At 39.5% G+C, this 21,197-nt stretch overlaps 1 protein-coding gene and 1 long non-coding RNA gene across 2 annotated transcripts; one reads left to right on the top strand and one right to left on the bottom strand.

The window, feature by feature from the left end:
- Window positions 1-6,482: 6,482 nt before the first annotated feature.
- Window positions 6,483-16,283, top strand: LOC134297993 (VIP peptides-like). Its single transcript, XM_062977167.1, has 5 exons — window positions 6,483-6,881; window positions 7,570-7,686; window positions 13,126-13,248; window positions 13,738-13,858; window positions 15,492-16,283. Exons 2-5 carry the CDS (start codon window positions 7,580-7,582, stop codon window positions 15,498-15,500), a joined length of 360 nt encoding a protein of 119 aa, XP_062833237.1. The 5' UTR covers window positions 6,483-6,881; window positions 7,570-7,579; the 3' UTR covers window positions 15,501-16,283.
- LOC134297994 (uncharacterized) lies at window positions 9,105-20,953 on the bottom strand. Its single transcript, XR_010004954.1, has 2 exons — window positions 20,692-20,953; window positions 9,105-13,235 (listed from the first exon to the last, which is right to left on the bottom strand). It is a non-coding gene; the product is annotated as an uncharacterized LOC134297994 (long non-coding RNA).
- Between the last annotated feature and the right edge of the window lie 244 nt (window positions 20,954-21,197).

The raw sequence follows: 21,197 nt of genomic DNA, 5'->3' as shown, positions 1-21,197 counted from the left end.
AGGAGTAGATGGAAAGCACCCCAAGCTCAGCACTAGCAGGGAAATAGACGTCCTTTGGAAAAAAAAAAGTTCCCTAAAGCCAGCCACAGCAAGGACTCTGCCCCAAGCCCCCAGCCAATTTCCCCCCCAAAAAACACAATATCGAACCAGCAACAACAGAAACACTCTACCCCCAGTCACTTAGCCCTCTCCCCCCAAGCAAGCAAGCAGCTTCCCAGCGCACGCGAAACACCCTCTCTCCTCGGTATCCCAACCCAGAATGGCTTGGCTCAGTTGGGGAGGGGATTTTTATAGAGATCCTCCACGTGGACGCGGAGGACGCTAGCCCCCACCTTTTTCAGCCATCGTGGAAGTCTCTGATTGGCCAGGGAGCGGTAGCCATGTTAGGCTGTGCTAGGCTCCCATTCATGTTAGGTTGCAGAAACAAAAAAAAATTAAAAAAAATTAAAAAAAATATTTTAAAAAAAATTTTGGAAGGAAAAAATTTAACGAAAATTTTAAGAAACAATTAGAGAATGGGCCAACGATGGTTCGAATTACATTGCCAGTTGCGCCCAGGGAAAACGTTTCAATACTCGTTTAAAAAAACGAGAACAATCCGAAATAATTACGAAACGAGAAGCATAACGAATATTTGGACAATCCTAATGGATAGCATAATGAAAAGGGCGTGGCCTCAAATGACCATGCCTCAGAAATTCCCAGAGTTTTGTAAAGGTCTAGAATCAACTATTTAATCTTTGGGATTAAATATTTGGATCACTAATTGACAACACTTATCAAAAAGCAGGAAGGAAAGAAGGAGTATAAAGTCATTTGATAAGTCATTTGATAATTTTTTCTGAGTGATATCCAAGTTTGAATTTGGGAAATCCCATGCTTGCGGGAATTAATAATGAACAACTGAACTGTCATTTTCCCCTAACCAGTTTTTAAGATGATTTCAAGAACCATACAATTCTGCACTGAAATCTGCAATTATTTTAAATTAATTAATGGCAATTTTGTAATAAATATAGTCACAGTAAAGAGCACTTACATAGTATCCTGTCACAGATTTGAATAGAAACATTTTGATGGGTGCTGCGCAAGGGAAAGGAAGCAGTTTGTGGATACACCATAGTTATTTGGAACTGATTTCAGATTATTTCAACCAGACCTAAGAATATTATATTCATAACAGTATCTTCTGCTTTCCATTTTGCAAAAGGAATTCACAGCCATCATTCTTTCAGATTGGGAGATTGGGATTTCTATAATACACAGTAGAGGACCTAAGGAGGATGGGAATGAACAAGAAGCAGCTAAATAACAGCCATTTGCCTGGCTTCAGCAAAACAGTCTCAAGCTCCTAGGCCTCTGAAGGACCATCAAGCATTACACTTTTTGAAACAATGAGTTTGATCCAACTTCTGCCTTCTATGGAGGGGATTCTACCTGAGTCTGGGGGATGATCTTCCTGATACACATATGACAGATCCCTCCCCAAATGTGCAGCATTTTCAAGGGGTCATAGGTGTAAATATTGGGAGGAGAAAGGGTGGAAATCTACTTTCACTACCCTAGTTGTGACCACCATAATTTGTATCCAGATCAGTGGGCACAGTTTCTCCTAATTCCCATTTCTCCACTCTCATTATAAAAATCACTAGGCTATAATTCATGTGGTTCAAGCAGGGCTGTAGCCAAGGGGGCGGGGGTTAGGGGTTCAACCCCCCCCCCCCAAATTTTAAGGTTTAAAAACCCTGGTTTATTTATGTATTTTAACTGATTAACCAAATCACCATGAATGTCCACTGAAATTTATCAATGGAGCCTAATTTCTAAATTATTTTGTGTTATGGAACTACTCTTCACGATTCACTAAAAAAGTTTAAAAACCCCTCCCCCCATTTTTTTCTGGCTATGACCCTGGGTTCAAGGGTCTATAGGCGAGCATCATAGGAGATCTTTGTTTCAGAGAATGGGGGCAGGTGGAGAAAACGGATATACAGATGATTGGATTTGCCACAGTCTGCCTTTCCACATGGCTTGGATCTTTTCTATTCTCTGATCTAGTTTTCCCTTGAATAATAATAGATATTGTGGTGTGGTGATTTCTGTGCTCTGAGAGGCCAGAGTTCAAAGCCCCACCTGGTCATGGAAAACCACTGACTGATCTTGGGCAATTAACAGTCTTTCGGGTTCAGTCAATGGCAAATTCCCTCTGAATACATTTTCCCCAGAATAAATTTTGCCCATGATAGGGGTGCCTTAGAATTACCTTAAGTTAAAAATGATTTGAACCACATCACAACAAAAACAACAGCACTGAGCAGTCTTGGACTCGTTCTAGGAGACCAAACCAGTCAGAAAGATGTTGAGCCCAAGACTAAGACTATGTATGGAGCTTTCTTCTTTCACTTGTGTGATGTACTACTTATGGATATTACACAATCTATATTTCCATTTTGGATTTCCTCTACCCATTTTTAGCTCTTTTTTTACCCTTTCCCAGTAGGATTAGAAGAATCTTTATAAGGATTGGGGCCGGGCTGTGGCGCAGGCTGGTAAGCAGCCTGCTGCAATAAATCACTCTGACCAGGAGGTCATGAGTTCAAGGCCAGCCCGTGGCGGGGTGAGCACCCGTCAATTATAAAAAAAATAGCCACTGGTCATTGCTGACCTAGCAACCTGAAAGATAGTTGCATCTATCAAGTAGGAGATAAGGTACCACTTATAAAAAGTGGGGAGGCAAATATAACTAATTTACAACGATGTTGGAATGAGGAAGTGCGGTCAGAATGGATTATGAAGCAACTGCTCCCCCCTGTGGCCAGAATCGAACATCCCCTCAGGAGAAGGTTAAATTGCATCTGCGTCTGTCTGTCTGTCTCTGTTCTGTGTGTATATGGGCATTGAATGTTTGCCCTATGTGTGTATAATGTGATCCACCCTGAGTCCCCTTCGGGGTGAGAAGGGCGGAATATAAATACTGTAAATAAATAAATAAGGATGAAAAATGATTTGCATCCCAGAATGTTTTGCCTTTTTAATCCATATTGATAACAAACAAATGTAAAGTAACAATTGTTTATGTGTTGGATCATGTCTTTCTACAGAAGAAGTAGGAGGAGAGAAGGATGAGGAAAGATACAAGGTTTGTCCCGAAAATAAGGAGGAAGAGGAAAAATATATTTTGGGCAGAGTTAGCATTATGCCGGGAGAAGGGCAAGACAGGCAATATCTGAGAACGCTCTGGAGGGCTCTCAACTGCTGCATGCCTTCCTCAAGAACTCCTCCTGGTATAAGGACAGGGCTGCTCATACTGTTGTTATGCCAGGAGGAGGGCGAACGGAGAGTGGCTGAGAGGACTCCGGGGGCTCTCAGCTGGTGTGTGCCTTCCTCACCTCTCCTTTCTGCGTAAGGATGTGGCAGGCTGCAGCAGCTTTATACCAAAAGGACAAGGAAAATGAGAAGGGTCTTAGTTTGCCCTTGCTTGATATAGTGGGATATTAAAATCTGTGGATTTTCAAGTCTCATTAAGTATAATAGCATAGGAAAATGGGGTCCATTTTATAAAATGACAAAATCAAAATGTGCTTTTTTGGATTATTTTTTTAAAAATCCAACAGGAGATGACTGGATATGGAGGACTGATTGTAATTCTGAATGAAGTCTGAACTTCCATGACAGTGAATGTATTTGGGCTACAAAAAACAACAAAAAAGTAATTTAAATTTCACCACATTACTTTTATATTTGGGCCACATAATCCAACAAGAAGCTCTTCCCATATATTCTATTTAAAAAAGCACCAACATAATAATAATAATAATAATAATAATAATAATAATAATAATAATAATAATAATAAATTAAATTTTGAATCCAAAAATCTTGTACTTGGCCATGAGGCTATTGGCTCAGTCTAATGGTAAGGATGACTGCGGCATTGAGGCAAAATTATAGTTCTATTTCACTATGGCTTCAATAATGTGTGCTAATGCAATTATGGGAGCCCCCGGTGGTGCAGTGGATTAAACCTCTGAGCTGCTGAACTTGCTGACCAAAAGGCCGGAGGTTCAAAGCCAGGGAGGGGTGAGCTCCCCCTGTTAGCCACAGCATTTGCCAACCTAGCATTTCAAAAACATGCAAATGTGAGTAGATCAATAGGTACCACTTCTGTGGGAAAGTAACAGCCCTCCATGCAGTCATGCCGGCCACATGACCTTGTAGGTGTATACGGACAATGCCAGCACTTCGGCTTAGGAATGGAGATGAGCACTACCCTCCAGAGTCGGACACGACTAGACTTAGACTTAATATCAAGGGGAAACTTTTACATTTACTTTTAATGCAATTATGAGGGAATATGGTTAAATATTGATAAAGATGTGATGCAATACCTTTGTTGAAATCATTCCAATGGTGAGAGTAAAAGGAGTCTTTAATCTGTGATAAACAGAATTTCCTAGGGAGATAGATACTGCTGTCTTCATGATTTATATTTTAAGTTTTTATTGCCTTTTGATTTTATTTATGAACTACCGTAAGAAAGTTCACCCCAGCCCCCCCTCCACTGTAAAATATTTAAATTGTCAATTGAACATTCTTTTTCTCAGATCTGAAGAAAATAATTCAGATTCTTCTGTATTTGAGATTTTTAAATATGAAATTATAAACAAAATAAAGAGGGGAAAGTGTCCTGGTAGAAATTAAGAAATAGTTTTATTTAACCACTAGGTGGTGGGGTTGGGCCACTTTAAGCCATGACATTCCCAAGTCATGGAAAGCAGAACACACCATGATTTGTTGAGACTGTAGGACTTCTGTGACTGTTATCAAATAAAAGTCTGCCTGAAACCACCTCTGGTTATTCTTTAGCTGGGAAACCCTATGAAATTCGTAGAGTTGACATAAGTTGACAGGCAACTTGAAGTCTTTAACTTTTACACACAGAATGCTTCCAATCTATGCTATGAAACTGGTCCACATTTCAAAATCACTGCACTAAACAAATATTTTAAGATACAGATTATTTTACAGAAACTCAAAATCAGGGCTATCAGGAGGTTTGGTAGTAACCATTTGCCTGATGTTCTTTCTTTCAGCATTCCCATTTCCAAGAAATCATATTAAAGTAGTTGATTTTAGGGAATCGATAATGCAAAGAGACTAGGGAGTCAAATGCCAGCTGCTATCTGGTTTAGTTAATGGGCACAATTCTTGACTAACACCTTGTTAGCTGGAGTTGCTGAAGTGGGCAAATATGCTTAAAATGAGAGAAGACAAGATGGCAAACATTCCTATCTATGTTGTCGAAGATTTTCATGGCCGGGATCACAGGGTTGTTGTATGTCTTTCGGGCTGTGTGGCCATGTTCCAGAAGTATTCTCTCCTGACTTTTCGCCCACATCTATGGCAGGCATCCTCAGAGGTTGTGAGGTATGGATAAACTAGGCAAAAAAAGGGAAATAATATATATCTGTGGAGAGTCCAGGGTGTGGCAAGAGTCCTTTCTAAGTTGATGAACATCCAGAGATTGAGAATGTGGAAAATTTGAAAAAGCCCTGTCTAAACAAAGCCAGTGAGCCCAAACTTCAGTGATTCCAAAATTCAGAATGCATATTTTCATATCTTAAAATGGCTCATTTGATTTCTTTTGCCTTTAAAAAATAAATCTACAAGTCATCATGAGAAATAAGACAGAGAAACCCTATGAACCTGGAAGAAACGCTCACTATGTTCAACAGGGCTTAGTCCCAGACAACTATCTCAAGGATTGTGGCATACATGTATTAAGCAACCTAGCTATGATTTGTAAAAGAATAGGCAGCAGTCTCATTTCATATCATGAACATAAAGATAGTTATGAAAAGAAAAATATTTTTATCAAAGAGATCCTAAATGATATCTGCTCCAGTATAGCCAGCAGAGTGAAATGGTTTGTGTGTTGGACTCCAACTCTGGAAATTAGCGTTCAAATCCCCATTTGTCTGTGGAAACCTATTAATACTCTCTCAGCCTTAAAGGAAAATGGAGAAAAGTAGAGAATTCTACTGAACAAATATCTAGTTTTGTCTCTTGTGTAATTTTAAAATGCCACACAATATATTTTAGCACTGAATTGCAATAAAAATATGCCAACATATATAGATTTAGACAACAAAGTAGCAATAAACTAAACATATCCTTAAACATATAGTTAACTAAGATATGTTTGAATGACAGTATTTAGAACTAAAAATTTATCCAGAAGAATGATGACACCATCTTAAATATTCTGAGATTTTATTCTGAATTTCTCCATGAGTGTTAGAGTGCTTTCAGTCTCTGGCCCTTCATTTCCTTTAAAATCATGGATTTGGGAAGAGAAAAAACCCACATTAGTTTAAATCACCACTCAATACTATAATCTTAATTCCTTGATCCTGGAGGCAGGATTTGGCCATGCATTCTAAAAACTGGATTCTTTGCCCAGTCCAATGTTACTCATGTCCAGTCATTCATCAATCTAGCTATAAATCAATTTAAGCGGGAGGAGGGGGCTTCCCATGAATTAAATATGAACTGTTTGGTGTAGGGAAGTGGTCCTCTGTAGATACATATATATAAACCCTACAACATGAGACAGATTGAACGACTGCACAGAGTGCACTGAAGGGGAAAGAAGACATTGGCTTAGCAAGGAGAACTGGTAAACTTCCGACCAGCAATCAGAGGGAGGGAGCAGAGCACAGACTTTTCCTTCAAAACTCCAGTTCAGTATCTGAAGAAGAAACCTGCGGAAAAACCAAAACAGCTGCAAAGGCATTCAGCACTCACGAGAGCTCCCAGGGTTGTTTTGGTCAGGGTACTATCCTGCTCCTGAGAAGACAAGAAAGCCTCCTTCATCCTTTGTAAGTAAAAGTTCCCTGTTACTCTGTGCCATACTCGATTTTGCAGAAAGCTCTTTCTGAACTATTGAAGTAATTGTATATTTTTTTAGCAACAAGATTAAACCACTTGCAAATCAATATGATGTAGGTTAATATTTAACATTTTAATTCAATGTAATTAGTAAAATTGTATGGCACTCAGTGCACCTATTTTGGTCTCTACCAGTCTCTATGTTACTCTTGACTATATACTTTCTAAAGTCAAGTTTTATTTTAAAGCTCCTCTGTAGTTTACATTTGTGCATCACTAAAATAGTACTTGTAAAATAAAAGTGTATATAAGTGCAATCAAGACAATACCAGTGCTTTTTTCCTATTTATACTAACAAACATATTCTTCATGACTATGAGAGCAGTCATTTCAATACTGATTTTTTTTTTTACAATTTTTACCCCATGTTTCAGGATAAGAAAATATATTGCCTCTGGCAGAAATCATGTTTGAAGATGTCTTTGGACATCAGGCAACAAAGTGAATATATCCATATCATATTCTTGTTTGATACTTGGAGATGTGAGAGATGGATCGGTTCTTCTTCCTTTTTTTTTTTTTTTTTTGCGAAGGATGAACTTCCTACTTTCCTGGCAAATGTCTCTTTGTTTCTGTAATACCTGGATATTGATATTTGTATTGTTGTTGCCAACCCAGGTCCATAGAGATGGAATACAGAAGTGGCTTCCAGTATCTCCTGTCCTTTGCGCTTCTTTATGTTTTCTGCTCCCAAACTCTTGCTTTATCTTCTTTGGGAACATATGCAGCAATGAGGTAAGATCTCTGTACTGAAAGCTATCTGACAACAAATGCTATGATCCACAAATCCAACAAATACTTTGATTTCTGGCAGCAAACTCAGTAAGTTCGTGGGCTAAACACTAATAGACAATACAACCAAAAAGGAAGGAAAATGGAAATATTTTCTGATTAGTGCAACCTACTAGAAAGAATCAGTGTTGTTTAGTAGTTAAAGTCTTGGACTAGGATTCTGGGGAACCTGGGTTTAGATGCCTGCTCATCCATGGAGACTCAATCTGTGATCATGGGCAAGTCACACTCTCTCAGTCTCAGAGGAGGGCAATGGCAAAGCCTCTATGAACACCTCATGCCAAGAAAACCTTATGGCAGGTTTGCCTGGGGATGCAGTAAGTCTAAAACAACCTGATCACACATAGCAACAACAACCTTTTTTTCTGATCTGGATGAAAAATAGGCAAAATATTTGTTAAATATTAATGTCAACGCCTTGAGAAATATAAGACACTAGCTGTGGCCGGCCACGTGTTGCTGTGGCGAAGTCTGGTGGTATGGGAAATAAAGTATTGAGGAATTGGTGGTAGTTAAGGTAAAGGGTAAAGGTTTTACCTTACATAAAGTCCATTATAAATGGGTTATATAGCTGTGTGGAAGGGCCTTAAGTCTATACTGCCATATAATCCTGTTAAAATCAGATAATCTGTATTTTATAGGCAGTGTGGAAGAGGCCTAAGTGAGGCCTAACTCTGCCTGTCCCCTGGGCTGAGTGGGTTGCTAGAAGACCAAGTGGGCAGAGCTTTGCCTTCTAACTGGCAGCAATTGGCTAAAAACAAAATAAAAACAATTATTCCTCTCCCTCTCATTAGGACTTAATTTTTCTTTTCTTTTTGTTGTATGAACGTAGAGGCATGGATGAGGGGTTGTGCTGCCAAGTTTAGTGTTTCTGGGATGTGTAGTTTTGTTGTTTTGTCCTAGGCCAAAATTTCATTACCCTTTTATATATATAGATTCTTAGAACGGAAATAGTAGTTGTGTCATTTTGGAGCTTCTACCTCAAAAGTGAAAATAATGCAGCTGACTTGTAAATTTGGAAAATATTTTCCTTATCTGATATTCTTTTAATGTGCACTTTTTCAGCATGTAATAATTGGTCTCAGATCCTCAGGCTGGCTGACATTTAGCTTCTCAGCATTCTCTTCTAAAGGAAGAAGGGCTTAGGAAGGTTTTGGACTGTAACCCCCCCCCCCCCCCCCAAGGATGGCCAGTTATGTTTCTGAATTCTGATGAAATTATGCACATCTGATGTGCTGTCTATGAATATGCCAAAATCATTTTTATTATTCTATAATATATTTTATATACTAGTTTTCTGCCAGCATTTGGAAATAATATATTTGTTAGTCAATAATACACCACACAAAGGCACATGCAGATTAAAATTTCAGATCAGTTTTATTTCAGAAACACAAATAGTAAAATTAAATGTGTATTAGAGAACAATGTTTAGCAAATATAAATGTGCACATTCAAGTTTCTCAAAATGGGCATCTTTACATATTAACTTGAAGAGTTCCTGATTTTAGAGACTTATACAGTCCAGAAGTTGGCAAGAGTTGTAGTCAGCAGAACTCTGAGGGCAAGCTCACACATGGATTTACAGTAACAGACCCTGCATACAGTGGGATATCTACAAGACATTTATACAAAGCATTTATTTAGTTGTACAAACCTTTAAGCTTTCAAATTGCTTGTCATTGCATGATGACACCATGATTTTATATAAGATTTTCTCTGGCATGGAATAATGAGAGCGGATTTTACCTATTCCTTCCTCTGAATTGTTGCCTATTATATCACTTGGTATTTGTTGGTGTTCTCCCATCCAATTATTAATCAAGGCTGACTTTGCTTAGCTTTCAAATCAGGTTGGATGTGGTTCCTTTAGGGTACTACTTATGATCTATTTTAAAATTGGAAAATATAGAGGCCTTGATTTTGTAGATAAAGCCTATGCAGGTACCATGATTTGTACAATCATTTACTTGTTTGCATGTAAGTGCACCCTGCCTATACTTTAAGGCATTCACTCACCATGGTTATGATGAGCAAATAAGGCTTCTGATCATCCAATGGATGTTAGTAGTAATTGTATAGAGTCAAGACTAGCCCACTCACCTATGAAAATCTAATTCCCAAATAATATTATTTTATGTTTCTAGAAGCATAAGGTGAGTAAAGAATGAAAAGAATTAAAATTTGACATTGACTTATAAAAGAAAATAGAAATCCTGGTATTTGGGTGGTGGTGGGATGAAGTGACGCCTACTGTCTGTTTTTCCACTAAGAAAATATTACTTTGCTAGCTTGACTCATGCTTGCCTGAACGGCAAGTCTTTCATGTTTGCCTGAATGGCAAGGCTTTAATCTAAAGTGCTACAAAGAGAAGGGGGATCTAAATTCAGATTCAGGTGGCACAATTACTGGTTGTTTTATCCACACTTTTTATGATTGTCAGTATGAGCTAGCTGGGCATTAGCACTGAAAATAGTCTTGGTGTCATTAGTGGTGAATGCCAGCCAACTCAATTTCAGCTTCAGAAGCCCCATTTATACACTGATAGCTTGTTAACAGACACAGATTTTCAGCACTTATGGAAGTCACCAGCTACCACAGATGGAGTATTACCTTTTTCCTCATTGCTATCAGAGCAGAAAAAGTAAAAATTAGGACAGTGGTTCTCAACCGGTGGGTCCCCAGGTGTTTTGGCCTACAACTCCCAGAAATCCCAGCCAGTTTTCCAGCTGTTGGGATTTCTGGGAGTTGAAGACCAAAACATCTGGGGACCTACAGGTTGAGGAGCACTGAGTTAGGAGAAGGCTTTTTGCCATCCAGGGAAAGCATTGCAATTAAACCTCCTTCTTTGGAGACAAATCCCTCTCCTCACTCATGAAGAGAGAGGTCTAAGTATCTTATGGCTCTTGAACACCTTCTTGGAGCCAGTAGTACTTCAGTCTTAGTAACTAGGAAATAAAACATAAAGTAGAAAGACAGAGTCAATACAGTATGTCTGTTGATTTCCCTTACTATATATTGCTGGGCGAGGACATCCATATTAGACATCTACCCTTTGGCAATGAACAGAAAACTCTACCTGCTCTTGTATCCCTTCCAGTCTTTGTAACATTAGGCATAAAAAGACATAAAGATACAATAAGCAAGCAAAGAAACACATGTTTTAAAATTTTAATTCCATTCTAGCAATTTAAAGTATTTTTATCAACATTATGTTGGAAGCTTGTAAGCATTAAGTGAAAATAGGCACGAATATTTTGGAAACATATACATTATTCACTGAAGTGTTTTCCCTTCACAGAAATTCCACTGAATGAATTATTATACATATAAACCACCAACATTGACTTTTAGGCTATTGAACTCAAAGCAGTGTGTTTCAGCTTAAATGTATACTAAAATGGTACCCAATTTCTTTCAAAATAATAAAAATCAAACAGAAATAAATTTAAATTAAAAACATTAAATTTACTTGAGCCTAGATGCCCAGGTTTCAGTGGTGATAATTTGCACAGTTAAATACCACTGCAACATCTATGCTAGTTCCTGGAGATATCTGCTCTTTATCTTCCAGAAGCAAAGACGTGGATGAAGAGGTTTTTTAATGGGGCTGGGGTGTTTTTCTCCTTTCCTTCTTCTTGATATATTTTTAATGTTTTCAAACCACTTTCATTTGGTGCTTTGTTTTTCATAAAGATAAAGGTAAAGGTTTCCCCTGATGTTAAGTCCAGTCATGTCTGACTCTGGGGGTTGGTGCTCATCTCCATTTCTAAGCCGAAGAGCCGGCATTGTCCATAGACACCTCCAAGGTCATGTGGCCAGCATGACTGCATGGAGCGCCATTACCTATTGATCTACTCACATTTGCATGTTTTCGAACTGCTAGGTTGGCAGAAGCTGGAGCTAACAGCGGACGCTCACTCCGCTCCCGGGATTTGAACCTGGGACCTTTCGGTCTGCAAGTTCAGTGCTTTAACACACTTTGCCACTGGGGATCCAGTTATCGTAGCACATTTAATTATTTGAAATTGTTCTTTACTACTATAACTGAATAGATTTTAGCTCTGTTTTGGTTTAATTTCTATTGTAAGCTGCCTTCTGGCTTGTATTGGCAATGGTGGGATACAAATTAAACTATTAAATTAAACAGCGGAGAGAGAGCCAACCTGGCTTCTTTCGTGTTTGTTGTAAAGTGTTTTCTTAGTCATTGCTAACAATCCTGTTTGTTAAAATGCTGCTATGTTTCTTTCCAATGAATGATGGCAGTTCTCTGGCATCTCCTGTCTCCACCAGATCAGGAAACAGAATGCCCTTTGAGGGGGCAAGTGAATCTGATCATGCTCAAGGCTCATTAAAACCCGAGGGTGATATTTTGCAGACAACACTTCCTGGGAATGACAAGTACTATTATGGTGCATCCAGAGCTATGGACAGATAAGATGGTTTTAAAAATCTAACCACAGCAAACATAAATTCACAAAATTACCAATTTAAATAAAGTTGTGGTATATGTGCGTTCCATGCAGTCATGCCAGCCACATGACCTTGGAAGGGTCTACGGACAACGCCAGCTCTTCGGCTTAGAAATGGAGATGAGCACCAACCCCCAGAGTCGGACACGACTGGACTTAACGTCAGGGGAAACCTTTACCTTTTATATCCTCTGAAACAGTCTGACAGCTTTCTCTTTCTTGTTTCTTCATGATTTTTAAGAATTGTGACTGCTGTTAGAGATCATGCAATTGCAACTTAGAGGACATTTGTGGGATAAGATTTGTAACTGTATTTCCTCTGTTCAGAAGATTTCACCTCACTTTCTGTCCCTTTGACAATTGGATTTTGAAAATATTGGGTTGTTGTGGAAATAGATTGGTGATAAAGCTTCAGTGGAGACACATCCTTTGCACATGATAACTCTTACAGGAGTGAATTTTCCTCTCACTTCCTGTTGTATCACTCCCATTTGTAACTAGGGGTTGTATGTAAGTTGGTTGTAACTCAAGGACTGCCTATACCGACTTCCCCTGGAGCACAGGAAGCCACCTTCCACAGTGCTAAACCATTTGTCCATTCACTCCGGTGGTGTCATGCAACATTCTTTTCTAGCACTATCTGGAAAGTGAAACAATGTTCTTTTCTACAAGAAGTTGACCCAAAAGTGCCTTTGCATACAAAACATATGCTCCACCAATGAATTACAACCATCCTATAAGATACTTAATCAGACATATTTACTTAGAGAGTAGTGGGAGGTCTATAAATGAAGCCAAAGGTTTCTGAAAATAAACTTGTCACTGGCAAGGGAACTTTTCATCATAGGGATTTTCTTGTTTAGGAGGCTGAGAATTAATGTGCTGATTACAGTTGTCCTTGGTTTTCAAGGTATGATGAACAGATGCCAGTCAAACGCCACTCTGATGCTGTCTTCACTAACAATTACAGTCGCCTTCGAAAGCGGATAGCTGTGAAGAAGTATTTGGACTCTATCTTAACTGAAGAAAAAAGGTAGAAAAACAAGAAGCATGGAGGGCATATCGTTTTTAAATGCCTAAAGCAGTAATGAGCTATTAACACAAGCCTCACTATAATATATCAAAAAGTACAAGCAGCATTTCCTAAGAGTGACTTTCTATTGAGAGCAATTTATGATAAATATAGCTTGGAAGAAGGATCATATACAAAACAAAAGCAGGGCATAAACCAGGTGTACATGCGTATATATCTATATATATCTATGGATATTCTATGCAAGACTCACCCATTTGTTCTTAATTATTATAAAATTATTATATATTCATCAAAATGTTCTGCATAGTGTTTTGAGGAAAAGTGATTTCTATAAGAGCACTATGAATAATGTTATATTGTGCCAGTGTCTGATTCTAATACATAATGAAGCTAGTTCAGTTGTGTCATTTAAACAAAGGCAAATAAATGCAAGGATGTTTCTAAGATTATGTTGAACAAAATGTATATTTGTACTCTGCAACACAGGCAGAAAAAACCGAAACCACCGAGCCTTCAGGATGAAACAGAGTGGTATGATCCTGCATTTTCAGGAGACGATGATGGCGTCACTATAGAAGATTGCGAACTGCTGAGGCACCTCCCTTTGGTAAGTTGGAAAATCTTTCCATTTATCAGAGCTGGGGAAATTCATTTGTTTGGAATTAACAACCAATTGTCATGCTGGCTTGGGGATTATGGGAGTCATTTCCCTAGGTAATGTTTTCAAACTCTGGGAATGACTTTTTCTTTAAAGGTGTGCATCATTTCCACACACACACCTCAGAAGTTGGGTTCTTCACATCTCCTCTCCACTCATAATGCCATGATTCCCATATTTTTAGGGGTATCATCTAATTGCATGCATCAAATAATTGTATGATTTCTGTAAAGTATTTTTAATGAAAATTAGTAATTTGATACTGTTAATTTACTCTGCTCACTTGAGTTTTTCTAAGGCTGTGTGCACTAAGCCATGATACCCTACTTGACTCTCTATTTAATTAGGGTGAATATTATGATCTCTGAGGATAATCACATGGGCATTTCCTTTAATTAAAATAAAATCTACCCACACCTTTTTATTTCTGACATCCTTCTGGTTAATTGCAATCAAAGCTATTCCTGAAAGTAGCTCCTGGCACATCAGGTATGGTTAGAAGGTCCTTCCCAATAGTGACTCTAAAATTATAGGTTGCTGCTTCCTGAGGGTGTGTCCACACTGCAGAATTATAAGTTTGATTCTACATTAACTATTATGGCTCAATGCTAGGAAATCTGAGATCTGTAGTCTTGCAATATATTTACCCTTTCTGTTAGAGAGCTTCGATGTTACAATAAACTACAAATCTGAGGATTCTATAGCATGAAGCCATGGCAGCTAAACTATTACAATTCTGTACTGTGGATGGTTTGTAAGTCAGGCAAAAGTGGTACTGTAGACCCTTGTGTGGATTATGATTTTTTAAAAGAAATTTTAACATATTTATTTCCCTCGGTGGCTCAGTGAGTTAAACTGCTGAGCTGCTGAACTTGCTGGCCGAAAGGTTCGTGGTTCGAATCTGGTGAGCGGTGTGAGCTGCCTCTGTGAGCCCCAGCTTCTGCCAACCTAGCAATTCGAAAACATGCAAATGTGAGTAGATCAATAGGTATTGCTTCTGTGGTAGCTAATGGAGCTCCATGCAGTCATGCCGGCCACATTATCTAGGAGGCATCTATGGACAACACCAGCTCTTCAGCTTAGAAATGGAGATGAGCAACAATCCCGAAAGTCAGAAATGACTAGACTTCATGTCAGGGGAAAACCTTTACCTTTTTCTCTATTGCTCTCATGGCTATCACATAAAGCCATGCTCTTTGTAAATGTTGCATGTATCCAATGTCAACCTGTTTTGTTAAATAATCTACCAGATTTAAGAAAATCTGGACAGACGTAAAGGCTTATATTTTAACTTGCTAAAGCTGGGCATCACTTCCCCTGATTTCCATAGTTATCTGCAGCATGATGCCAATAATTTTCTAGACGAGGTAGCAACCAAAGGAAGGACTGTGAGAAGTAGCATGTTCTCCATTTTTTATTAACCAGAAAGATTCAAAGTCTATGAAGAACAATTCTGAGTCTTCTGAATTCTTTTGCTTTTAAGTTCAAGGCTGTTGCACAATCTTTGAACCAAACTTTTGGGGCGATATCATTTCTTTTCAAATTAATGCTTCTAAAATGTGATCTCTCCCTCTTTCCTCAGGACCTTTGAAGCCAACTTTGCATAGAAATCCTGCAAAAAAATCCTTCTAAAGTCCTAAAGACAAGATCAAACTATTTTTGAGTTTCTCATAGTATTTCAAATAAATAATTTCAGTCCCTTAAAGCAAAGAACTGGAGGAGATATCTTGGGAAAAGAGAACATTTTCATTAGGATACACAGAAATGTCAAGCTACAATTCATAATATAGCAAAATATAGCAAAATTGATTTGGAATGTCTTCTCAAAGGAAATTCTGAGGATACTTGGAAATATTATTTCAATATGGTGAATAAAATTTCTAAACCTTTTTTCTGCATAGTTGTAATATGTAAAGAAATTGTTTTCCTCAAATCATTATTGCAGATTTTGGTGTTGCCTTTCTGTCTCTTTTCATATATATTCTGATATATTCTAATTATACTATCCCATCTGATTATGTCTGTTGTCATATTTGAGTGCAATTGATAAATGAACGCCATAGGAACTTGGATAAATTTTTTACAGAAGGCTACACCATTATTTCAAATCTGAAATATCTGCATTACCAACCAGTCAAACTAAAGTGTGATACATACCTTGTACATTTATTGGTGTGCACATTTTCCATACAAAGATATCACAGTTGGTAGGTTTAATTTGTCCTAAAATCATTGATGCTAAGGATTATTCTGCATTTGGCTCTGTATATGTTTACTGATAAAAGTATTCCTAATATAAAAAGCAGGACTGGAGACACTTTACTATTTTTTCCAAAATGAATGTAACTGATGAAATATGCAGACAATAAAGACACTTTATTATCACTGCAAATATCATTGGTTTGATTCACTGTTACAGCATGGTGAGAAATTGTCAATGGTAGACATCAGCCCAGTTTTGCCATTTCGTGTGCTATTAGAGGAAGAACAAAGATTGGTTAAAGGAATAGCACAGGGGTGAAAAGGGAATGATTTCAGGAAGGATTTTGATATCGATGCCATGTTTTGGAATCAGGATCTCTATGTATGGATACCCTTCAGTAGTCTCTGCTTATCAGAGATTGATCCTATTTTCTGATACCGGTTTCTAATAAAACACTATCCCTATTGCATGAGAAAAAGAAAATACTTAGGAGTGTCAGAAGAAAAATATATAGATAAGATGGCAGAGATAAATTATAAAGAAACATGGAAGAAAGTTTCCAGGACTATGATTTCCTCTATTTCATGGAAAGCATCCGGTCCCCGGGCCTTAGTTTGGGGACCCCTGGCATGGAGCGCCATTACCTTTCCGCCAGATGAGTACCTATTGACCTACTCACAATTATATGTTTTCTAACTGCTAGGTTGGCAGAAGCTTGGGCTAACAGTAGGAGATCACCCTGCTCCCGTGATTCGAACTGCCAATCTTTCGGTCATCAAGTTCAGCTCAGCAGTTTAACCTGTTGCACCACCTGGGGTGGGTGTGTGTGTGTATATATATGTGTGTGTGTGTATGTATAAGTATTAAGTTGTTCTGTAACTAAATCAATTATGATACTGATTTACACAATGCATGTAATATGTACAGTAATATTATTATTAGTATCAATACTATGGCAAAATACATATAAACAACAATTCTTCAATCAAGAAAAATATCCATAATGACTTTCTTTTGTACGTGATGATAGCAACCATGGGTTCCAGATATTATTAACCTTGTTTCAGGAAAACTTCCTTTCCCCAGGTTGCTACTTCATCCATTTAAGTTGGTATCTTCAAAGGAATTTACAAACTAGATTCAAAAGGACAACAGAAATAGATATGCTATAACAGCACCCAGTTACAGTGACAATGATCATTGTGTGGAATTAAAACACTTACTTTCTCCTGAGGGATATTTCTCTTGCCCTTTTGAATCTAGTTTGTAGTATTGATACTAATAATAATGTTACTGTACATATTATATGCACTGTGTAAATCAGTGTCATAATTGATTTAGTTACAGAAAAACTTAATACTTATACTGAGATATATAGATATCTGTTGCTCTACCATATATATGAGCCCCGGTGGCGAAGTGTGTGAAAGAACTGAGCTGCTGAACTTGCAGACCAAAAGGTCCCAGGTTTAAATCCCGGGAGCGGAATGAGCGCCCACTGTTAGCTCCAGCTCCTGCCAACCTAGGAGTTCGAAAACATGCCAATGTGAGTAGATCAACAGGTACCGCTCCGGCGGGAAGGTAACGGCACTCCATGCAGTCATGCCGGCCACATGACCTTGGAGGTGTCTACGGATAATGCCGACTCTTCAGCTTAGAAATGGAGATGAGCACCAACCCCCAGGCAATAATACTTGGTAAAGTTGAAGGCAGGAGGAAAGAGGAAGGACACATTATAGGGCCCGGGCTGTGGCCCAGGCGGGAGAGCAAGCCAGCTGCAATTAACTGCAATGAATCACTCTGACCAGGAGGTCATGAGTTCGAGGCCACTCGGAGCCTATGTTTGTTTGTCTTTGTTCTATGTTAAAAGGCATTGAATGTTTGCCTATATGTGTAATGTGTCCCCTTCGGGGTGAGAAGGGCAGATTATAAATGCTGTAAATAAATAAATAAATAAATAGGTGCATTGCCTCAACAGAGGGAGCTACGGCTGAATTTAGACAGCAAAATCTTAGTGGGTTGGCTATTAAGAGGGTCTTAGAAATTCATTCATTAGGTCACTGTAAGCAATTAATTACAACACAGTGACAACAGCCTAAGCACCCACTAGGTGTACATAGCTTGATGTCAACACATATAGCAGACCCACACAAGGAATAATAACAAATCCTATTGAAATGAAGGATTGAGGGCCTAAGAATACCACACAGTTGCACTGGAGGAAACAAAAAATGCCTATCTTGTAATACATAAATTAAAGCTTGGACACCAGTGCCATGGATATGGGGGTTGGACTGTATTGGAATACAACCAGGTTAGAGAAGGAGCCTGTCAAGCATTAACATGCTGTGCAGTGGGTCCAAGGATGATTACTAGTGTTTCAATCAGTCATATAGAAGTATATCAGATCCTAGCATGAAACTGCAGGAACGTTGTTTTTTTTTTTAAAAAAAATCACCAAATTGTTTCATAAGAGATGGTAAATCTCTGAGACAATAGACACCTAAAAGTATGGGCTAACAAATGTCTCCTGCAGAGCATCCTATGCCAATTCAGAAATGGTGGATTTTTCAAACTCAAATACCTCAGGTGGTTACAGATTCTTCTGTTTGGTTTTCACACACACCATGGTGATTCAGCTAGGGTTTTTTTTTCTTGTCATTCACTCGCACAGTATATCCTACAGTATTTTGCAGCCAAGAAAATAAATAGATAGATACACAAGGCAGAAGGGTAAACAAGCAAAGGGCGAGGAAGCTGGACAAAAGTTGTCTTCTCTTCAGGTACATGAGTTGACTTCAAAATTGAAGATGTCATCCAAAACCTACTGCATTTTCAAAGGCTTTCATGGCTGGAATCACTAGGTTGCTGTGAGTTTTCTGGGCTGTATGGCCATGTTCCAGAAGCATTCTCTCCTGATGTTTTGCTCACATCTATGGCAGGCATCCTCAGAGGTTGTGATGTATATTGGAAACTAGACAAGGGGGGGGGGTGTTATTTATCTGTGGAAGGTCCAGGGTGGGAGAATGAACTCTTGTCTGTTTGAGGCAGGTGTGAATGTTGCAACTGGCTAACTTGATTAGCATTTAATGGCTTTGCAGCTTCAAGGCTTGGCTGATTCCTGCCTGGGGGAATCCTTTGTTGGAAAGTATTAGCTGGCCTTGATTATTTCATGTCTGGAATTCCTCTGTTTCCAGAGTGTTGTTCTTTATTTAAGGTCCTGGGATTCCCCCAGGCATGAATCAGCCAGGCTTTGAAGCTGCAAAGCCATTAAATGCTAATCAAGTTAGCCAGTTGCAACATTCACACCTGCCCCAAACAGACAAGAGTTCTTTCTCCCACTCTGGACCTTCCACAGATATATAAACCCCTCTTGTCTAGTTTCCAATATACAGTAGAGTCTCACTTATCCAACATTCTGGATTATCCAACGCAATCTGCCCCAGATCCACAGCTGTTTAGCTAGGCAGCAAGGACTGAACTTTTTAAAGATTTAACTTCCGACAATGTTGTTACTGTAAGTTCATTTAATGCAATTCTGTCTTTATTTTACTGCCTCAACACACTAGAGCATGGATCCACTCTAAATCCAGTTTCTGCCTCCTGCAAAATTCTGGGGTTTGTAGTTTGGTGGGGCCCAGGACCTGTCTGGCTGAGCTGTTTCAAGACCTCTCCCTAAAGTGGATTTAAAAGGGATCCAAGCTCTAGTTTGATGAGATCCCAGGTCAAATTTTAGTAGTCAATCTTTTAGTAGTCAATGTTTTCAATATATTGCGATGTTTTGGTGCTAAATTAGTAAATACAGTAATTACTACATAATGATACTGTGTAATGAGCTGCTTTTTCTGTGGATTTGTTGTAAATGCCTAATTTTAAATCATAACGTAATTTGACGTTTAATAGGCTTTCCCTTAATCCCTGCATATTATCCAACATTTTCGCTTGGCCTGCTTATGTTGGATAAGCGAGACTCTACTGTACCTCTCAATTTCTGAGTTTGCCTGCCATAGATGTGGGCGAAACATCAGGAGAGAATGCTTCTGGAACATGGCCATACACCCCGGAAAACTCACAGCAACCCAAAACCTTTTTGCCAAAACAAGGAGCCCCTCCGTCCCCCTGGCCCCAACCACTGGGGAGAGGGAGAAATCCACAGCTTTTCCAAAGCAAAACAACCATACGACACCACATCTTGAGCCAGGCTCGTTTCTGACAGAAACCAGAGATGTCCAATGAGCCACCTGGAATCTGGCCCAGAGCCAAGCCATGGGGATGTCAGTCTTATCATTGCAAGAGGGCGCCCGCCTGGTTGGACTGGGAAACCTCCTTCCCCGGCCAAGCGAAGCTCTTCTCCCAGCTGTGGAAATCCCACGGCCGGAGAGAGAGCGAGCGAGAGGGAGGCGAGGGTGCCCTTGTTGGTACCTGCCGTGCGCTGCCTCCTCTCCCGCCTCCTCCAAGGACAGGGCAGCGCAAGGGAGCCGGGAGCATCCCTCGCAGCCCGGCAATGCATCCAGCGGGGAGACGGCGGGGAGAAGGGGCCCAGCGCCGCCCTCACAGGAGCCCTCTTCACGCAGCTCACCTTCCCAAACGCCCTCGGAAACACCACGCCGAAGCTTCCGCGGCTCCCTGGTTACCGAAGGCAACAAGACGCACGCATCTCCCCAGGCAGGCAGGCAGGCAGGCAGGCAGGCAGGGAAGCGCGCACGCACTGCTGCACCTCGCAGCAGCAGCAGCAGCAGCAGCCGGGTTTCCTGGAGCTCCGCCTCTGCTCCTCCTCTTGATACCCTCCTTCTCCCCAGTCTGAGAGGCAAAGGACGCCTTAATTTGTATTTTGGGATTTGGGGGGGGGGGGGAGCAAAACAGATGCCTCGGCGTCGAGGGGGAAGGATAAAACGGGACACAGAGAAGCCGAGAAGAGGGGAAGTCTGGCTTCCGCTACACTGCCTCCTCCCTCACCTGGTGTGCGCCTTCCAAAGCTTTGCTTGTTTATAATGTTATTTTAATTATTATTTAATTAATATTTTATTATTACGAGGTGCTTTGCTAGTGCTTTTCATGCACAAAGACAGAAGGGGGTTGGACTAA

Source organism: Anolis carolinensis, chromosome 1 (genome assembly GCF_035594765.1).
Source record: "Anolis carolinensis isolate JA03-04 chromosome 1, rAnoCar3.1.pri, whole genome shotgun sequence".
NCBI lineage: Eukaryota > Metazoa > Chordata > Lepidosauria > Squamata > Dactyloidae > Anolis > Anolis carolinensis.
Note: the sequence above shows the minus strand (reverse complement) of the source record. Positions and strands in the feature narration are given on the sequence as shown.

Excerpts from the sequence above, each read along its gene's own strand:
- LOC134297993 (XM_062977167.1), top strand. The coding sequence starts at position 7,580 with ATGGAATACAGAAGTGGCTTCCAGTATCTCCTGTCCTTTGCGCTTCTT. Across the intron at positions 7,687-13,125 it reads GGAACATATGCAGCAATGAG|GTATGATGAACAGATGCCAG; the intron begins GTAAGATCTCTG and ends TTGGTTTTCAAG. Across the intron at positions 13,249-13,737 it reads ATCTTAACTGAAGAAAAAAG|GCAGAAAAAACCGAAACCAC; the intron begins GTAGAAAAACAA and ends TCTGCAACACAG.